A 20160-nucleotide genomic window follows, 5' to 3' on the forward strand; every position below is an offset into this window, starting at 1 on the left:
TCTCCCTCCCCAGCACCCGAAGGGGCGGAAGTGGGACAGGCGTTGGGAGAGTGGAAGGGAAGGCGCAGAAGAGCGCCGGGAGAGGATCGAAGCTGTGCTAAGTGCGCCGAGAGCTGTGGACGCCTAGTCTACCTCTTCGCTTCCCTGCGGGTTCCTGCGGGGGCCGGGGGCTTCTGGAAGGAAGCCGGGGAGGCCCGGACGCAGAACCTTCAATGTAGCAAATTACAGACCTAGTTCTGTGCCCTTATAAAGAACCCTTCTCCTTAGGAGTTCCCTCCACCCCCAGGCGGGGGCGGGGACAGCTATGGGATCCAGATCTTTCGGCCTCCGGAAGTCGAAACGGCCCTTTAGACACCCTTCTAAGAACCTGAGGCCACTGTCGCCAAGACAGACTGTGGTCAAAATCACCTGGAGAGTTTCGAAGAATCCGCATCATGGGACCCACACACAGAGGTCGCCCATTATAATCTAAGCTGGGACCTGGAAATGTGTATCTTTCCAAAGCTGGTTTGGGAGACGAACCCCTGCAGCCTCCGCTCTTGTCCCAGCGTCTCGTCCCCCTCCTCTCCGCCCCCGCAACCGGTGCCAGACCACTGGGAGAAACGCTATTTCCCGGTGCGAGGCCACGAACCTCGCACAACCGCAGTGGAGGGTCAGCCCGGCCAGGGGCGCCCCCAGGCCTCCGCCACGCCCCCAGACCAGGCAGGCAGCGCCCCGTTGCAGCCCAGCACCCATACCTTTCCCGATGACTTCTAGCAGCTCCTTTTCTTCCTGGGTCAGCTCGCCTTTCGTTATATGAACCATTGCTCCCGCCAGCTTGAAGATGATTGTCTCTTTGGAGGTATTAAAAAGAAACTGTGTGTGTGTGTGTGTGTGTGTGTGTGTGTGTGTGTGTGCGTGTGTTAGGAATGACAACCGCAATGGGGCAACTCGAGACCAGGACGCTGAGTAGCCAACCGCGGAAGCATTCGAATTCTCTCCTCCCTCCCGCGGGCTGGCGAGCAGCTGGCGAGCTCCGGCGAGCCAGGAGGTCTGTCGCTGCAAGCCCAGCGACAGTCACCGCCCGCCCGCGCGTCATTGGCCAGGCCGGGAGGAGGAGCTGCAGGAGGCGGCAGCGAGAGACTCCTACTGGAGCAGCCTGGCAAGGAAAAACCCAATGGAGAAAATCAGAGGGGGGAATCAAATTCCTCTTCCACGTTCCCCACCCCCTTCCTGCGCTCTGTTCAGACATTTAGACACACGCAATATTTAAATTCTCTTTTCAGAAGTTCCGGGTCCGCCCATGGCTGCTCAGGGCGTGCAGAGGTCCCTTGGCTGTCTCCACAAGCCCCCACCGTTTTCCCAGGAGTGGCGCAGCCCGGGCCGGGGGCGGGCTGGGAGGCGGGGCGGCGCGGGAGGCGGGGCGGCGCCGGGCTCTGTGGGTCGATGTCAATGTGTCTGTCCTTCACTCCTCCATTGTCTGCCGCCGCCACTGCCGCGGGTGCCACCGCCGCTGCCGGAATCGCCGCAGCCTGCAGCCTCGCGCGTCGCCGCTACCTCCTCGGACAGGTGAGAAGCAACCCAGATGGGACAGGGGAAGCCTGTAAGGCTGCGGGAACCGCGGCCGCCGCCCCGCCGGGGGCTTCCATCCGGGCGGGAGCTGGCGGGCAGGAAGCATGTGCCTGCTGGGGTGGCTTCCTGTCCCCCGGTGGGGAAGCCTGCCCTCTACCCCAGTACCATCGCGTATACTGCGTATCAGTACCCCAGATTGAAGATTCTCCACTTGCCACATTTGGCCGCACGGGGAGACCCTGGGACAGCGAGCCGGCGGGGGCGGGCCACGCGGTGGGAAGCGGCGGGTGCATATCGTCTCGTGCGTGGCACCGCCAGATGTGGCTTCCCAGAGGCGGGGACTGGGGCTTGGGGCTAGGGGTGGGATGGGGAGGAGCGCTCCCCAGTGCGAGCGAGGTGGACGCATCATGAGAATAGTCTCTGAAGAAGGTAGTTCTCTTTTGGCAAGCCTCGACCGTCAGCCACCCCCTTACCCCCCTACCCGCGCTGTCCAAAACACACACACTACTTGTCATCTCTGGCCTCTGTGGAAGCTACAGAAGAAAACCGGATCTGATCGCCCTATGGTGCCTGTTAAGGATGTTTGGAAGCAATTTACACTTAAACTAATACTTCGTTTATGAGAGATGGCCTGGGGGGGAAGGGGGAAAGGAGGGCCTCTGCTCTGCTAGAGTTCCCAGTCTCTTTGTAACTCAGATCTTGAGGTTTATGGAAATAGGGAGGGGAGGGGAAGGGGGCGGAGATTAAATTGGTGTTGCTGTCTATATATAGTCTTAGATTAGCCTCTTAATCCAACCTTGATTCAACTGTAATATGTTGCCTCGAGCTTTGAGCTTCCACCATAGGTAGCTAGGAGGTAAAGGCAAGTGTGTACCCTCTTGTGGCCCAGAAGCAAGACTTGCTGGCTAATACGAAGTCAGTCATTCCTCCAGGGCGCGCATCCGTAACATATTTACGGCCTCAATGAAAGCTTCTTTAGAAATTAGTGTTTATGTGTTACTGTTGTTTCTCTGTGGACTAGTATTGATTTTTCTTCCTAGACCCATGTACTTCAAAGAGAAATACTTGAATAATCATCTAGACTTTTTTGTTGAGCATCCCCACCACCCTCTTTCTCTCCACAGTGCCATATATGAAATGAAATGCATTTTCTTCTGGCCTTATGCCTTCGATCTTTCTTTCTTTTCTTTTCTTTTCTGCTTTCCTTTTTTTTTTTTTTTTTGGCATTCACTAACACTTCTGAAATCCTGGAAGATGTTCATCATTATTTCCTGCATTTAACAAAATCTTTTCTAAACTCCAGCTGTTTTCTTTTTAAGGCTTCATCTTTACAGGCTGGGGCAGATCTGAGCCAGAACATCTCACATGAAAATACTTTGTAATTATTCTTCTCAATGTATAACAAAGAAACTGTTGTTTGATGATGCTTTAATAATGATGCGGCTTGTTCAGACACAAGTAGTAAGGCTTTTGAGAGTGACCAATATTTTGTAACACTTAAAATGTTGTTACTGCCACAGTTACAATTGATTTAAAACACAGAATCATGCAGAAGAAACCCACTAACCTAAGAAAATGCTTGTAGAGTAACCTCCTCTAACATGTAACCGAACATCTTATGGTGGATGTGTGTCCAGAATTGGGTACTTCATTGCCAGTATTTCCATCTCTTGTGCCACATTGGGGCCATGGTTACTTGAAGGTCACACCTGTTTGTCTCACTGAAGTTGTTAGTTCCTCGAGGATAGCAACTTGTTACCTATTTTCTTGGTGCTTATTGGCATCTGGTTGATATTTAGTCCTCTGACTATATGACTTCAGTACATTTAGTCAATGCCATTTAAAGACAAAAACTAACATCTACAAAGAAATGCAGATAAATAATATGTTGTTTAAATTCTTAGAAACAGATGTGTAATGGATAGCATTCATCAGATGGATTAATCATTTTGTACAGAGTAAATATTTAATGTAGGAATAAGATTAGCTAATGAGCATACCTTAAACTTGATCAAGGAACTTTTCTTGTACTAAGAATGTATTAGAAGTTTTATTGGTAATAAAATAGCTGCCACCTACTTATGGAGTATTTAATTTGTGCCAGATATTCTAGCAGATGCTTTCTATGGGATTAAATTTAACCATTGTTAGAGTGACCTGAATTAGCCAATGTAATCTCTCTCTCGGCAAATAAGAGGACAGAAACTAAAAGAACTTAATAAATTCGCCCACCAGTTAGGAAGTGTCAGAGCCAGAATTGGAACCCAGATGTGTCTCCAAAACCTTTTCTCTTTCTACGATTTTCCGTCTATGTGGCTGGCAGTAAGGGCGAAATTATATATTCTTTCCACTAACCAATAGATAATACATTCACGTGGTTCAGCATGCCACAGGTACAAAAGCCTCCTCCCTACCTCTTTTACTAGTCTTTTCTCTGCATGCCCTGCAACCACTGATATCTGTTTCTCTCATATCCTTCCTGAGATATTTTATGTGTTAATGGCTTATATGTATATTCCCACTTTAGGACAGAAAATGGAACATAGAAACAGACTTCCACACTGCATAATAATATTTGCATGATGCTTCGGTCTCTCTTCTGTTTCTTTTGTCACCTTTTTAAAAATAATGTTTTCTGAAACGTCTGAAATTTTTGTGTCTCCTCTCTTTTCTATTACTGCCACCCTAGACCTCTCCTAAGTAGCCTGCTTCTCTCTCACCTCGAGCCCATGCGCTTATTCAAGGTGCCACCAGTTCAGTGAACCTTGAGCACCCATCATCCCCCCAAGGATGAGACATACTCTGTAAAGACAGAATTGATTCACTTAAAACGTGTCAATAGCTTTCCACTGGCCACAGAACAGAGGCCCAGTTCTTGCTTGGAAGGCTCCATCTTCTGGTCCCAGCCTGCCTTTCCAGTCAGCCAGCCCCTCCCACACACTCTAAAGTCACCACACTGCTGGGTCCCTCACATGCCAGTAATTTCCACCCCTTTGTCCTGTTTTTCTCTTCCTGGAATGCCCTCCCTTCCTTCACCACTAAGTCTCTTGTCTTCTCCTCAGATCTGATGGACTGCTCAACTTTCAAAATACCACTTTTTTTCATGATCACCTTTCCCACCTTATCCAGTGAGGGCATCACAGATGCTAGGAAACACATTTCTTCTTGCGTTTGAGGGGGATAAGTAAAAATCTTGACACAGGAGTCGCTGGCACCATTATTGGCATGCTCTAAGCCTCTCCTACCTTCTTAGGAGCCCTAATGCCTCCCCACCCCAATCATTGCTTCTTCCTCTGGCTCCCCATGAAAATACCTGAAGCAGTACTTTTTCATGACATGCTGGTATAGTTCTTATGAATCTCTTTGACCCCATCTCCTTCTCAACTCTGAATTAACTAGGACTAATTTATCCTTGTTTCTCAAAATCGTATCCCAGTGTCTGCACCTAGTGTATACTCCGTGCTTGCTGATTTGAATTTAGTTTGCTCTCTAAGTTATGTTAGGTGGATTTGTTTCCCTACTTGACTAATCCTTCCTGGCCATGTGAGATGATGTGGCACCGAGCACACAGAGCCATAACCAAGGGCAGAAGGTCTTTAAATGTTTCGTTCTCAAGCTTCTTGACACACTGATTGATGAATGCTGTCAACCAAGAAAAAAAAATGGTTGATTTGCACATGTTACAGATTTTGCATACCATTCCTGGATTTCCCCCATTAAATCCCCAGACCTCCAACTCTCTGCTTTGAGAGATTGCTTTTTCCTTTTCTTTGGAGGGGAATAGCTCATTTTTGAGCATTGTATCTTTCTGGGTCATGTTTCCTTGACATTTGATTTTCTTAGGTACATTTTTTGGCTGAGAGAGCATTTGATGCTATTATGGAATTTTTTTTAGATTTGAAAAAACTATTGTAGATATATTTTTAAAAGATTCCTTGTCTTTTAGAGATATGTATGAAATTATTTAAGGAGGGAAGTATATGACATCTGAGATTTGCTTCAGTATAATTCTGTGACCATGGAGGACAGACACTGAGTAAGAGTATTAATAAGGAAATTGACTTGTTAACACTTGAAGCTGGATGATGAGTACATTGACTTCATTAAACTCTTCTCTCTACTTTTGGGTATGTTTGAACTTTTCCATAATGAAGTTTTTTGAAAGGAGAATTTGGAAGTATTACAACCTCTAAAAATTGTCATTGTTGTTTAACAAAGCAGAAGAAGTAATATGAATACAAATGTTCTTTCTCTATACTTGGGGTTTAGCTTATGCAATTATTCATTTAATGTTAAAAGAGTTACACCTCAATCTGCAAAGGACTGTCTTGTGAACAATGCATTTCCATAAACTTTTCATATCACATTTTAGCTTCTCCACAAAACTAAAAGGTAGGTGGCATTGCTCAGTGCTTGTGTCACAGGCTTATGAATATCTCACTGGAAGCTAATTTTCATCTTTTCTGAAAAATGACAAAGTAATTTGCAGACAGCCTGAACAAAGGGTACGAAATATTTAATTTAACTGAAAAAAACAAGATATGAATGGAGATACTGGTTTTCTTCTATGTCTCCTAAACCATTTCCCAAAAAAGAAGTACCAAAACTGTTGTGAGCAATATCAGCATTGTTAGGACAAGTATATTAATGTAGGAATAGAAGGGCCAGACAGAACTTGTGCCTACAGGAGTCTTACTCAGGATTTGCTTAAACTAAATGCTTATTTTCACAGTTACTTCCTGGATTCTTACAACTTTGTAACTTAATATTTCCTGATGTTTATGTTTCTTTTCTTATGTTTTGGACTTTTTAAATGTTAATGTTTCCCAAGGCCAACATGGACTTTTTTTGTATCATTTTTGACATATCTTCCCAGACTTTGAAGGATTTTTGAAGATTTACTTAAGCTTCAAAGTGAAGTAGTCTAAGGACAATGTAGCCAATCCATTATCACTGCCAGATATTGTTGAAGCAGAGATTAGAAGATCTCCATCTTCAACTCATATTTATATTAACTATATTGCTTTGCAGTTTAAAACTCTAGGCCTGTGCCTCTTATCTAAGTATAACAGAACTGTTCCAATAATTAAAAATAGAAAGCTATTTCTGCATCAGAAGGAAAAAGTATTCCCTTTAATTCCCAATTAATACATTTAGGCTAGAAAATTGGTGGTTTTGTCTTTTGCCATTTGATTGTCTATTGTGCAATTGTGTTAAACCCAGAAGACAAAGCAGCCCTTTAAACTACATTGATCACCCTCTGAGCAGAATCTCTTCCTGGTCTGTTGATCGTGGAGTAAAGCAGGCCCAATAAGTAGCTTCTTCTGATCTGGTAGGAAATGATTATGGATGGTCTCTGGGAGACAGCCAAGCACAACCAGAGCTCTGGGAATTGGAGGGAGAAGACCATGGCTCCAGCTTCTGGGATGAGATGTATTTTCCAAAGCAATCTCCCTTGCTTTCAGTTTCTTCATATATATAAAACAGAGATGCTCACCAAGCTTATAGGGTGACTTTGAGGATGCTTGAGGATACCCTGTACTGTAAAATGTTATATAAAAGCAAGTTGTTACTTTTAGGGCCAGTTCTGTCGTTTACAGTTGGGAAAAACACAATTATAGGCCAGTTGATAAAACATTTCAATATAAAATTGTATTGACATTAGTATTTGCTATACACCTATCTTCCTCGATTTGGGAAGATAAAAATTATTTTGTTAAAGATTCTGTTTATTTGAGAGAGAGAGAGAGAGAAAGAGAGTGAGAGAGAGCAAGCAGAAGCAGTAGGGAGAAGCAGAGGCTGAGCAGGGAGCTGGACCTGTGTGGCTTGATCCCAGGACCCTGAGATCATGACCTGAGCCGAAGGCAGACATTTAACAGACTGAGCCACCCAGGCACCCCACGATAAAAATTATTTTTAAAGAGAGAGTCATAAAAGATATAATTATATCTCAGAATTGGTATGTTAATAAGAAAAATCTTGGTGTGCATCTGTTATGATCAATAAATCCCAAAGAATAAGACATGATCTTTGTCCTCAAGAGGCTTATACTATCCTTCAGGAGACAGGCCAATCCGTGGACCAGTAGGGACTGAATGAAGTAAACCTCCTAAAGCTCTGCCCTGTTTATGTCAGCCCACAGGTTAGATACCTTTGAGAACTCTTTGCTTGTTCAAGTGGCTTCCCTGGCGCCTGCCAATCTTTCAGCTCTAATTGGAACAATGTTGTTACTCCTCTACCCACCCACTGGCTTCCTGATCCTGGAATGCCCTCCTCCACCCATTTCTGCGTATCAAATTTTACTCAGATCCTTCTCAGCTCAAGTGACCCCTCCTCCACACAGCCTTCAATCTCCAACCAGAGCTGTACAGACATGAGTATGAATTCCAGAATGGGTGGAGCTCAGTGGGAGGGCTAATTCCTGGAGAAAGTGAGATTTTGAACTGAGTCTGGAAGGATTGGTGAATTTGGCAAGCCAGAGAATGGACAGCATTCCAGGGAGAACAACCCCCTAGAAAAACAATTATAAAAAATATTATAACATTATAAATATTTATAAGATAAATATGGGCTACAGTTTCACAGCCAACCATACTGGAACTTGCAATGATTTCACTCAAAAACATGTTTTCCTCAATGTGTCAACTTTTTAAGATCATAAAAGTAGTAGATTATATTTTAAAGTACACTTTGATGGTGTTCTTGCTCTCAAGTACTTTATAAAACGTGATATCACATGTTTCAGACTAAATTCAAAATCACAAACACCTGTCTTCTGCATTGGTGTTAGCAGGAAGTTGATAATAGACATTAAAACAAACAATGGAAGAGAAAATCATACATCTATTAGAATATTTTGCCCTTAATTACACAGTGATTTGAAATTATTCAAAATAACTAGAATATAAATAGCTAGAAAATAAGTAGGAAATTCTTTGTGAGGTTTATTTTTTAAATAAAATCTATCTGAATATCTGATCCATGGAATTATTTAAATCTGTACCTTAAAGAAATTTTAGGACTTTTTTACTCTTTCAATTTGACTTTTTTCCAGTCAGACTATTCCGATTTTTTTTTTCCTACTTTTACTCAGTGGAATGCTGCAACAGTTAAACCCAAGAGATAGGACAGGTATTTAATAATCAGATTAATGTGAATCATTTTAATGCAGGATTGTGGTTGTCATTAGGAGTTTCAGCATCATTTTCCCTTGGTATCTATTAGGGAATAAAATACTTGATGGTTCAGAATAATTTTTGGATTTTTAATATAAAATGTGCAAATATTAGCAGGATATACACAAGAATACTTTTCATTCTTAGCTCACTCTAATGTTGCTATTGATGTCATGGGTCTCTTTAGTAAGTGTTTTTTGGGCAGTTAAATGCCAAGTGGAATGATTTGACTTGTTCTGAATTTGGCATGTGTTGAGTGAAGAGTGCCAAAAAATGTTCTGATAGTCATATTTGTAAACCATCTATTCTGATAGTCATATTTGTAAACCATCTATTTTGAAAATAAAGGTTTAGGTAACTTACTGAATGAACTATTCTTTTGGCAAATGCCAAAGAGACAATGCCTTTGTTATTCTTTCTTGATTTTTAATATCAGGTGTATCTTTTGTTTATGTCAAAAAAGAAAAATATAATGATAATATATAAAAAAGCATAATGCCCCACATTAATATTGAAGATAGTGTTTTGGGGCACCTGGATGGCTTAGTCGGTTAGGTATCTGACTTGGGCTCAGGTCCTGATTGCAGGGTCCTAGGATCGAGCCCCGCACTAAGCGGGGCGCCCACTCCTCCCTCTTCCCCTGCCCCTCCCCCGACTTGTGCTAGTGCTCTCTCTTTCTCTTTCTTAAATAAATGGGTTCTTTAATACATACATACATATATACATAAATATAGTGTCATTTTGGGCTGCCTTTAATTTTCTTAATTATGCAAATAATATTTTAGTAGGAAAACAATAACTTAAATCTGTGAAAGATGTAGAATTATATTTTGTCTATTCATATTTCAATTTATTTTTATGTTAGATGAGGACTTTCAAAAAACAGTTAGATGTACTGTTATCTTTGAAGACTTCTAAATAAATCATAATAAAACCCTCAGGGAGAGGTAAGTAATAAGAAGGAATACCAACTCTTAAAACACTGCAGAGAATACATCATAAGCCACTGTGAGGTGAGCAATTTTAGAATATCCTACTGTCATCCTGTTCTTGTACATTCCCACAAAGGACTTTATTACTTTTCCAAACTAACTTCAACAGCTTCCTGGATTTATGATCTTTTTTTTTTTTTTTAAGATCTTTTTTAAATCAAGTTAGTTAACATATAGTAGTATATTATTAGCTTCAGGGGTAGAATTTCGTGATTCATCAGTTGCATATAACACCCAGTGCTCATTACATCAAGGGCCCTCCTTAATGCCCATCACGTGGTTACCCCATCCCCCACTCGCCTGCCCTCCAGCAACCCTCAGTTTGTTCCCTGTAGTTAAGAGTCTCTTATGGTTTGCCTCCCTGTTTTTATTTTATTATTCCTTCCTTTCCCCAATGTTCATCTGTTTTGTTTCTTAAATTCCACATATGTGTGAAATCTTATGGTATTTGTCTTTCTCTGATTGACTTACTTCGCTTAGCATAATACACTCTAGTTCCATCCACACCATTGCAAATGGCATGATTTCATCCTTTTTGATGGCTGAGTAATATATCATTATATATATACCACATCTTTATCCATTCATCAGTCCATGGACATCTGGGCTCTTTCCATAGTTTGGCTACTGTGGACATTGCTGCTATAAACATTGGGGTGCATGTGCACCCTTGAATCACTATGTTTGTATCCTTTGGATAAATATCTAGTAGTACAGTTGCTGGGTCATAGGGTAGCTCTATATTTAACTTTTTTTTTTTGTTAAAGATTTTATTTATTTATTCATGAAAGACAGAGAGAGAGAGAAAGAAAGGTAGAGGGAGAAGCAGGCTCCCAAGAAGCAGGGAGCCCGATGCGGGACTCAATCCCAGGACCCCGGGATCATGACCTGAGCCGAAGGCAGACACCCAACCATCCGAGCCACCCAGGCGCCCCTATATTTAACTTTTTGAGGACCCTCCATACTGTTTTCCAGAGTGGGTGCCCCAGCTTGCATTCCCACCAACAGTGTAGGAGGGTTCCCCTTTCTCCTTGCCAACATCTGTCGTTTCCTGACTTGTTAACTTTAGCCATTCTGACCCATGTGAGGTGGTATCTCATTGTGGTTTTGATTTGGATTTCCCTGATGATGAGTGATTTTGAGCATCTTTTCATGTGTGTTTGCCATTTGTATGTCTTCTTTGGAGAAAGACATCTGTTCATGTGTTCTGCCCATTTCCTGACTGGATTTTTTGGGTTTTGAGTGTTGAGTTGCTAAGTTCTTCATGGATTTTGGATACTAGCCCTTTATTGGATATGTCATTTGCAAATATCTTCTCCCATCTTGTCGGTTGCCTTTTAGTTTTGTTGATTGTTTCCTTTGCTCTGTAGAAGTTTTTTATCTTGATGAAGTCCCATGTGATCATTTCTAAGAAAAAAAAATGGCATGTGTTTTTCTTAGTATAGAAGGTAATAGAATTGGGTTATTATAAACAGGAAGGAGAACCCCACATTGCTGGGACAGAGGAAACTGCTGGCTAGGGGGAAGGGACTCGGCATCAGTATTCAGGAGTGTGAAGATTATGTTTTTGTCAGAGGTGAGCCTCTACAGGAAACAATATGATAATCAGCTTCTGTAGTACTACAAGCCATGGAGCCATAAATTTCCTATTACTTACATGTCCCTGAGGGGCAGGGCTTCTGCTAATTCCTCTCACTAAAGATACATGTTTTTTCCTTAATAGAACTCCATGGAAAACGATTTGGCATTTGGGAGGCAGCATATGCCAATTCAATTTATGCAAGTGCTGAACCAGACTTGAAAATTAATATTTATGCTTTACTCTTTCTAATTCTAAACCATAAAATCTATGAGGTAAATAATGAAAAAGCTGCCTTCGAGTATCATAAAAATAATTGCCCAAGACACGGCAACAATTTTGGTTGGCTTTTTGGAAAGTGCACTAAGTGGAGATTGGGTTGATTAGGTTCTGGCCCTGACTATTCGCTGAATGTAAGCCTTCTGATGGAAGGAATGTTTTGCTTTCATCTCTGCTTTATCACCAATGTTAGGATGGAATGTATGACCTCAAGCAAGTGGTGTGATACCTCAGAGCCTTCTTGGATTGTTAGATGAGGGTCTAGTGTTAGGTCCCAGGTTTTTAAAGTGTTCCATGCTTCATGGATATCAATTAAGAAACACCTATTTAATTATTAAAGCATTAACAAACACAACTGCAGCTCAAATGCATCGTTTGATCACTTTAACATACTAGAGACCCTTACTTCTTGTTAACTCACACTGCCTGGCTTTTGTGCAATGCTTGGGTCAAATCTCCACCTGCTAGAAAGTGAGCACCATGCAAGTTTTTTGGCTGGCCCTTGTTGAGTTTCTGTTGACTAGTACCAGTCATACGCTTGATAAATAAATACAAATACATGATTCTCTTTATGTTTAAACTTTTAAAAAATGTACTTGAGAATTTATAGCTCTCTGCTGTTTTGTTTGTTTGTTTAGTTTTTGTTTTTTGTTTGTTTTTTTTTTTTTAAATTTGAGTTTGTGTAGTCCACTGCTATAAAATTATGTCGGGCAATACAGTCCTGTATCATCAGTGTGCTGTGTATCATTAGGTCCTGGGCTTGGCTTTGGCATTTCTATCCAGTTCATGCTCTGCCCATTGTGAAGTACTCGTGTGTATGGTAAGTGTTTTTTGTGTGCAACCCTTCAAATACGGCTTCATCTGCTAGACAGGCTTGGGCAGGTCCCCTCCTGGGAGGATGAGGCAGGAGTGGCTTGGTTGAGAGAACTCAGAAATGTGGAAAGTTGGATGCCTGCCCACCACCACCTTTGAGCTTCCTGAAGGTCCATTATCATGTTTTTTAAGCAAATGATCCAAAGCTAAATTCTCCCACTGGTTATTTGTTGAGGATATTTTTTTTTTCTAGAGGATCCTATTTTCCTCTCCTTGATTAAAATCCTGAGAAAAATGAAATATACTTCAATCCTCCTTGTCATAACAACATCTTCTGACTTTCCACTTGAACTAGTAGTCATATATACTCTCATCAGTTTTGCTTTTGATACAAAATCGGCTTTAATAAACTGACTTACTCTCTGGCATTTGGCACCACTCCCTGCTGATTCTTCTTTTTTTAAAGACTACCTTTTTAGAGCAGTTTTAGGTTCATAGCAAAATTAAGAGGAAGGTGCAGAGATTGCCTGAATACCTTCTGCCTCCACACATACATAGCCTTTGCCATTATCATCATCCCCCCACCAGAGTAGTACATTCGGTACAGCTGATGAATTTATGGATCATTTGATAGCACATGGTCTGACATATCTTGGGTTCCCATCGTAAATGTTCAAGCCATTTTCTTTTCTTTTTTAATATTTATTTATTTGAGGGGGAGGGACGGGGGAGGGAGAAAAAGTCTCAAGCAGGCTCCAGACCCCAAGAAAGTGATGTGAGCTGAAACCAAGCATCTGACATTCAGCCAGCTTGCCACCCAGGCCCCCTCAGCCCATTTTCTATACACATGTGTGTGTACTTGTTGACATATATGCATAGGCATTTTCTGAAAGGATACATAAGACAACATTAAAGTATTTATTTTTTCTATGGAGTGGGATTCCACTTAATGAACATGAGATCACAAATGAAAGTTGGAAAGTAGTGGTATTTATTTTTTCACTTTTATGCCCTTTTGTACTGTGCTAGTTTGGTTTTTTTTTTTTTTTTTCCATTAGTGTATTAGTAGTGCTTTACAGCTTAAAAGAGCTCAATAAAATAAAATGTTTCCTATTTTCCTAAAGTGATGCATTAGAACACATGGCTTTTAAAATAAAGATCCTAGAGGATGTCATTGAATCAGATTTCATCACTGTGTGTTCCAATGCAATTTTGTTAAAGTTGTTCTTTGTTGTGATATTAGAAAAGATGATAGAATTGGATTTAAATGTTTTCTGCATGTTGCACTCCCCCAATGGAGAATTAAGCAATATGTTAAAATGTATACGGTGGTCATTACTTAAAGTTAGAATTATAGATATTTTTTCTCCCTCTTTTTTCCCTATTTTCCCTAAATGTGCAATAATGGATTTATGATGAGCTGATTTTATTATCAATTTTTAAGGAATTATTTTCTCTGTAAAAAGTATTTTTTCACACCTTATTCAAGTAATCAAGAAATATGCATTATAATATATAAAATATGTAACCATATATTAATGAGATAAACAAATAATGGGTAACATAAAACCATATCTTGGTAGATAATAACCCTTCCAAATAATCATTTTGTGAGATTTTGTATTTACTCTGTTGATAATACAGTTGATCAAAAATGTGTTTTTGGGGGGTTTTTTTTTTTAATTAATTAATTTAATTATTTATTTTTAAGTAATCTCTACACCTGACGTGGGGCTCAAACTTACAACCCTGAGATCAAGAATCACATGCCCTACCATCTGAGCTAGGCAGGCACCTTATCAAGAAATGTTTTAAATTGCTTTTTGAAAAAGCATATTCAGGGGCTCCTGAGTGGCTCAGTTGGTTGAGTGTCTGTCTGGCTCTTGGTTTCAGCTCAGGTCATGATCTCAAGGTCGTGAGATCCAGCGCCAAGGCCTACATGTTCAGCACGGAGTCTGCTTGGGATTCTCTCTCTCTCTCTCTCTCTCAAATAAATAAATAAATAAAATCTTTTTTTAAGTATATTCATTGCCTTTGAACACTATATAAAAGAAGGAATTTAGAAAAATATTAATTAAAAGGAATTTTGATTAATGACAGCATAATTAGTTTAATGTACAGTTAGCCTGTATTGAAGGAAGAAAGTAACTTGATAAGTAAATTCTGGAATATATCTTTCTAAATCACTTACTATATAATATTTTGTACTTGCATGTTTTTTGCTTTGATGAATTTTTTTTTAAATATACAGGGAAAAATAATGGGCTGTTTTATTTAAAAATTTTTTAAAAGCCTTTTCTGTTCAGGAACCGTAACTTTGCCTTTAGGTATTTGTTTTGAAATAGTAAAAGTTAGAACTTCCTCTCTTTAAAAGCCTCACATCTTATTTTGCATGCGTACATACACATTTTTTTTTCTACTGACTATTCTTTCTATGATGGTAATCTTTAATAATACTCAGTTTCATTTTATATACTTCTCAATCTCTCCTCAATTAAGCCTGTAACATAGAAAACTATTTCCATGGCAGGAATAATACCCATAGTGCAGGGTATGGTTAAGCAGGTCATAGCTGGCTCATGCCAAGGATTTTGTGTAGTCTCTGTATGCAGCCGTGTAAATCCCCATTCTGATGTTACAGTAAGGGTGTTTGGGGGGACTATTTTCTTGCACATGGGACAGTCGAATACAAGGAGATGTATTAACCAGAGTAACATATTGTAAGCATCTTCAAATCAAGATTTGACTTTTTGCTTTATTTATTTGGTTTTTTACTGGAGTGTGCAGTCCATATACAGCAGGGTTATTTCCTGCTTCCCAGCTGACCAAATTCTGTAGGATCTGGGAAGTTACGGTATAAAGAATCTCTGTGTTGTTTAAGTGTTTAAGCCCCCCAAATTGTTCTCCTTGCTCAGCTTCATTCACTGAAATCTGTAGGACTTCCAGTGTTTGTCTTTGCTTCTTGGTTCTATACGTATATATCCACTTTATTTCTGAACCATCTGAGAGTGGGTGGCATACCCTTTGCCCCTTATTACATCAGAGCGTGTTTCCTTAGAAGAAAATACTTCTCATAAAGAGCCACAGTACAATAATAAAAATTGAGTGAATTTAACATAGATACCATACTTATCTCCATAGTCTATACTCCAGTTTCATCAATTGCCCCAGTAATGTCATAAGTATATTAAAATATTTTTACAGGGCCGTACAGCATCCAGTCAAGGATTGCATGCTGCATTTAGAAATGTCCTTTTGATTCTCCTTTTATTTGCTACAGTTCTTTGATTTTTATTTTTAAGACACTGACATTTTTGAAAAATACAGGCCAATTGTTTGGGAGAATGTCCCTAGATCTGCCTTTGTTTCCTCGTCATTAGATTGAGATCATGCATTTTTGTTTGGAATGCCACATAAATAATCCTGTTCTAACTGTAAGCGTCCAGAGCCCTGTGGTGTCTGTTGTCCCTGGGTTTAAGGTGTTACCTTGTTTCTCCACTGTCGAGTTACCATTTTTCTTTTTGTAATTTTTGTGAAGATGGCATGAGGCGATCTGAATATCCTTTTGATCATCAAGCATGCCTGCCCACATGCACACGTGTCATGGCACTGTTAGTATACCTTGATGATTCTTGCAAGAATCAATTTTTGCTACAATGATTGCAAAATGATGTTTTTCTACTCCATGTTTCCTTCTCTATTTATCAGTTGGCATTCTACTGAAAAGAAAACTTTCATTTCTTCCCAATTACTTTTCCTTTCCCTTGTGCACTGGTATATTTGCTTTCTCTAAAATAAATGAGTATGAACTTGTAGATTCTTACTTTATTGAGTGAGTTATGTTCCATGCTGTTTTCAATTACTTTAATGGCCAAATTGTCTCAGCTGATGCCAGTGGATTGTCCTCAGGATGGTTTCTATGTAGGTTGATCTATTTTTATCTTTTTTTGTTGTTGTTGTTTGTTCAAAGCAGTTCACTTTTCTGACACAAGACATGTCAGGATCATATGGAATCTTCCGTGTTCCAACCTTGGAATCAGCCATTTTATCCAAGAGACCTTTGTTTCTTTTAGTAGGAAATGATATTTAGATCGTTTGTCATATTTCTCTTTATGCACAGATAGTATGATTACTTGTGACCCCTTGGGGATTGGTTTAAACTTCAAAAGAGGTTAAAGTGTTTCCATTTAAACACATAATTTTTCTAATTAAAAAGTTATATATCTTTATGTTATAGAAAATATAGAAAAGTAGTGTAAGAGAAATAAAATGCCCTTTGAACTCTGCTCATGTTGACCACTGTTGAGTGCTAACGTGCTTTATGTAGCTTAGATCATACCATATATATATATAGAACTTGTTGGGTGGTTTTTGTTTTGTTTTGTGTTTCGGGTTGTTTTCTTTGCTGTTTCTACTTAACATATCACTGTTTTCTCCAAGTCTGAAAAATTAAACAATGGCAGTTTTCAGTCATACATTTTATCTTTTCTTTGTTGTCTCTCTATTCTCACTACTGTGATATCCAAAAGTAAGGAAAATTTATTTGCTCATCCTCCTCTTTTTCTGCCTCCCTCTTCAATCCTGTATTGTTTCCTGCCCTCCATCTTCCCCCCAATTGTCAGAGGGTGTAAAATCATCAATGTGGAAAGACGGCAATTAGTATTAAAGACTGCGGGAAGCATTTATTTTGTATACTAATTGCACCTTTGATTTTAGTTATGACAAGCTACTCAGTGATAAATATGTTTTCTCTAAAATTAACATAATGTTTGGCAAACAGAAATAAGTCACTTGAGGAATTATCTGCCTGGTGGTTGATCTGTATGTGCACAGTTTTTAACTCTTGAGAGCAAAGACCATCTCTGGTTTTGGTCACAATTTTTTCCTTTTTGGTGTAGGATTTTCCACCCTTGGCACAATTAAAATCTTGGACCAGAGAACCCTTTGTTGAGGAGGGATCTCCTGTGCCTTGTCCATTACTTAGCAGCATCCATAGCATCTACCTATTAGATATCAGTAGTGTCCCCACTTCCCCAACATGACAAAGTAAAGGTCTACAGACATTGCCACATGTCCCCTGGGGGGACATAATGACCCCAGAATGAGACCGCTGTCCTTAACACATAAGCACCCCCAAAATACAAATTAATAAATATTTAAACCACAGCTGCCTAATCTTTGGGCATTTCCTTGTCTTATACCACCATTTCCTCTAAGTTCTCAAAATTTATGGTTTGGAAATATTGTAGGTATGCAGTCATCATAGTGCTGTTGTCTGGTAGACAAAAGTTCTAAGTGCCTTAACTTACCTAGAACAGAGGCTTGGGGGCATTTTGCTATTAAAATACTTTGAAACATTATATTTGAGGGACTGGTTTTCTAAAACCCAAAGTGTGCTACAATGTCTGTTGTGTATGTGTGCTTGCATCTTTCCAAGTGTTGAGAGACTTAAGAATCACATCAGCAAGATTAGACCATCTGTAACGTTGAATGAATATGCCTGATCAGTTATTAAGGGAAGGGAATGATCTGGGAGAGATTGCCTCTGGGGAAAAGGGAAGCCCAGAGAAGGGAATGTACATGCCCAGGGTACTTTGTAGAAGTGACTGTAAGCAGAGGGCATGAATTGATGGGATGAAAGCATTTTAAGGTTTTATTTTCAATTCTTGACGGTTTTCTAAATTAACTTCACTAAGAGGAAATAAATAACATTACACATTATCTTCATTTATTTCTATGAAGAGGTTGTATGTGATACTTAAAATGTAATTTGTAGAATATTTCTAGTTTTGCTAAAAGGAAAGCGGAATAGCAGCATTCACAAACAAGGTAGGTATACTACTAAGTTTAAGGTGTGAAATTGTTTGGGAAATGTAATAATGGAAATTTTATCACGATGCCTTTACATCTTAAAAGATTTAGATGAACAGTTAGGTCTTCGTACTCTTTTTCAAAACGTAATTCCTTTGGGCATTGGTCATTCTTTCCTTGTCAGGTGGTTGCTTAGCACAATTTAAGTTTCCGCCATTAATGTCCCTCTGGAAATACATAGCTGTAAATTTTTGAGGAGTGAACTATTACTAAGTTTGGTTCTCTTTAAGAAAGATTATTTTTGTGCTTTTATACTAGTAAGGATAAGAAAGAGTAAAGGGATATGAATATAACAGTAATATTTTTGTGCTGAAGAAGGGAATATCTGATTTCATTTAGAAACATTTTTCTTATATAGGTAGGCTACTATTTTAAATTTCATTGTTTTTTTTCAATTATTATAAAAACTAAAACCTACATAGAATTTGCTTGGAGATACAGTGAAGCATTTTGTAGAGGCTGGGTGATTTTGATTATAGAGAAGCTGTCTGGTACAAAATCATGATAAGGACATTAAACAAGCTTATGCTATTCTGGGCAACAAAGTATAGTGTTATTGTAAGCATTTATCTGGTCTGTTGCTTTAGAATGTTAGTAATTTACACTTGCAGAGTGCAACTTAATTATTTTTGCTTCTTTTGAGATGATTGTTATCAACCCAAATGACTCCTGGACATGACAACTTTCTGTAAAGGATTTTCTGTTGTATGTTCTTGGAGTTTTAGCTTTAATGGAAAGGAGAATAGTTTATAACTATGGGCAATTTTTAGTTTGCTGTTTTTATGGTACATTATTTTGCTCATTTGGAACATAGAATAAAAGGTAGTTCTTGAAAGTTACTCCTAAACACAAAGTACTTCCTGAGAATGTTGCAATGAAGTGGCTGTTACATTACTAGGTTTGTGTGCTAGTGTTACTGTATCTTTATGAGATACTTTATACTTTGGAGATGATATTGTTGCCCTATAACTTTTATTATCTTAGAATTGAAAGTCTTTTTTTCCTTCTTGCTGCCTCCAGGAGTATTTACTACACACAGAGTTTCGCTTTGTTTTTTGTTTGTTTGGCTTAACAAACATTTATTCCTCACAATTCTGTAGGCTAGGAAGTCTAAGATCAAGGAAGATACAGATTGAGTGTTTGGTAAGAACCCACTTCCCACTTCATAGATGGCCATCTTCCTGCTGTGTCCTCACTTGGGAAAGGAGCCAGAGAGCTCTCTGTGGTCTCTTTTATAAAAGCACTGATCCCATTCCGGAGAGCTTCACCCTCATGACCTAATCCCCTCCCAAAGGCCCTACCAGCTTCCTAATACTATCACGTTGGAGGTTAGGATTTCAACATATGAATTTGGGAGTTGGGGGGGTTGGGGGTGGGACACAAACATTCAGTCCATAACAGAGGCATATAACGTCAGATCATCCCATGATTAATCATTTGATGTTAGGTTCAGGTGGTGACCTCCAGATATCATTAAGGTACAGTTTCCCTTTTGCAATTAATAAGTAAATTGTGGAGTGATTCTTCAGCACCATGTGAATGTGCTTTTCCCCTAACAACCTTTTATCCAATGGTTTTATTTATTTATTTATTTATTTATTTATTTATTCATTTATTATGAGTTTTGCTTTGAAGTTTGGTATTTTTTTTTCTTTCTCACGATAGCCACCTGGTTTTGAAATTCAGGCAAAATGCTCCTCAGAGCCATTTCATTAAAAAAAATTAATTAAAAACTTTCTATTCTTTGGATGTATTTTCACCTCTTTTATCAAAATGAAATGCGTTGGGCCATAATGAATTCTTTAGAACTGGGTTGCCCAACGTAACCACTAGCCATATTGGCCATTTTCATTCATTTTTTTAAAAGATTTTATTTATTTATTTGACAGAGAGAGACACA

The 20160-nt window shown here is 39.4% G+C and overlaps 2 protein-coding genes across 7 annotated transcripts in view; one reads left to right on the top strand and one right to left on the bottom strand.

The window, feature by feature from the left end:
- The window catches only part of ANKMY2 (ankyrin repeat and MYND domain containing 2), a 37739-nt gene extending 36683 nt beyond the window's left edge, over positions 1-1056 (bottom strand). For 2 of the 5 annotated variants that reach the window (XM_025872976.2, XM_025872977.2), the window contains exon 1: positions 738-1051. In XM_025872976.2, the coding sequence (XP_025728761.1) occupies positions 738-804 (67 nt within the window). In that variant the 5' untranslated portion in view covers positions 805-1051. Of the gene's footprint in view, positions 1-737 lie in introns of all 5 variants that reach the window. The other 3 variants (XM_073898906.1, XM_073898905.1, XM_073898904.1) reach the window with 3 other exon arrangements.
- A 352-nt stretch (positions 1057-1408) lies between these two features.
- The window catches only part of BZW2 (basic leucine zipper and W2 domains 2), a 61294-nt gene continuing 42542 nt past the window's right edge, over positions 1409-20160 (top strand). Inside the window, exon 1 of one of the 2 annotated variants that reach the window (XM_025872978.2) lies at positions 1409-1548. The gene's annotated coding sequence lies outside the window, so the exon portion shown is untranslated. The remainder of the gene's footprint in view (positions 1549-20160) is intronic. The other variant, XR_012380239.1, reaches the window with a different exon arrangement.

Source organism: Callorhinus ursinus, unplaced genomic scaffold (assembly GCF_003265705.2).
Source record: "Callorhinus ursinus isolate GAN/ISIS: 27379988/994484 unplaced genomic scaffold, GSC_fseal_2.0 scaffold12, whole genome shotgun sequence".
NCBI classification, from domain to species: Eukaryota; Metazoa; Chordata; class Mammalia; order Carnivora; family Otariidae; genus Callorhinus; species Callorhinus ursinus.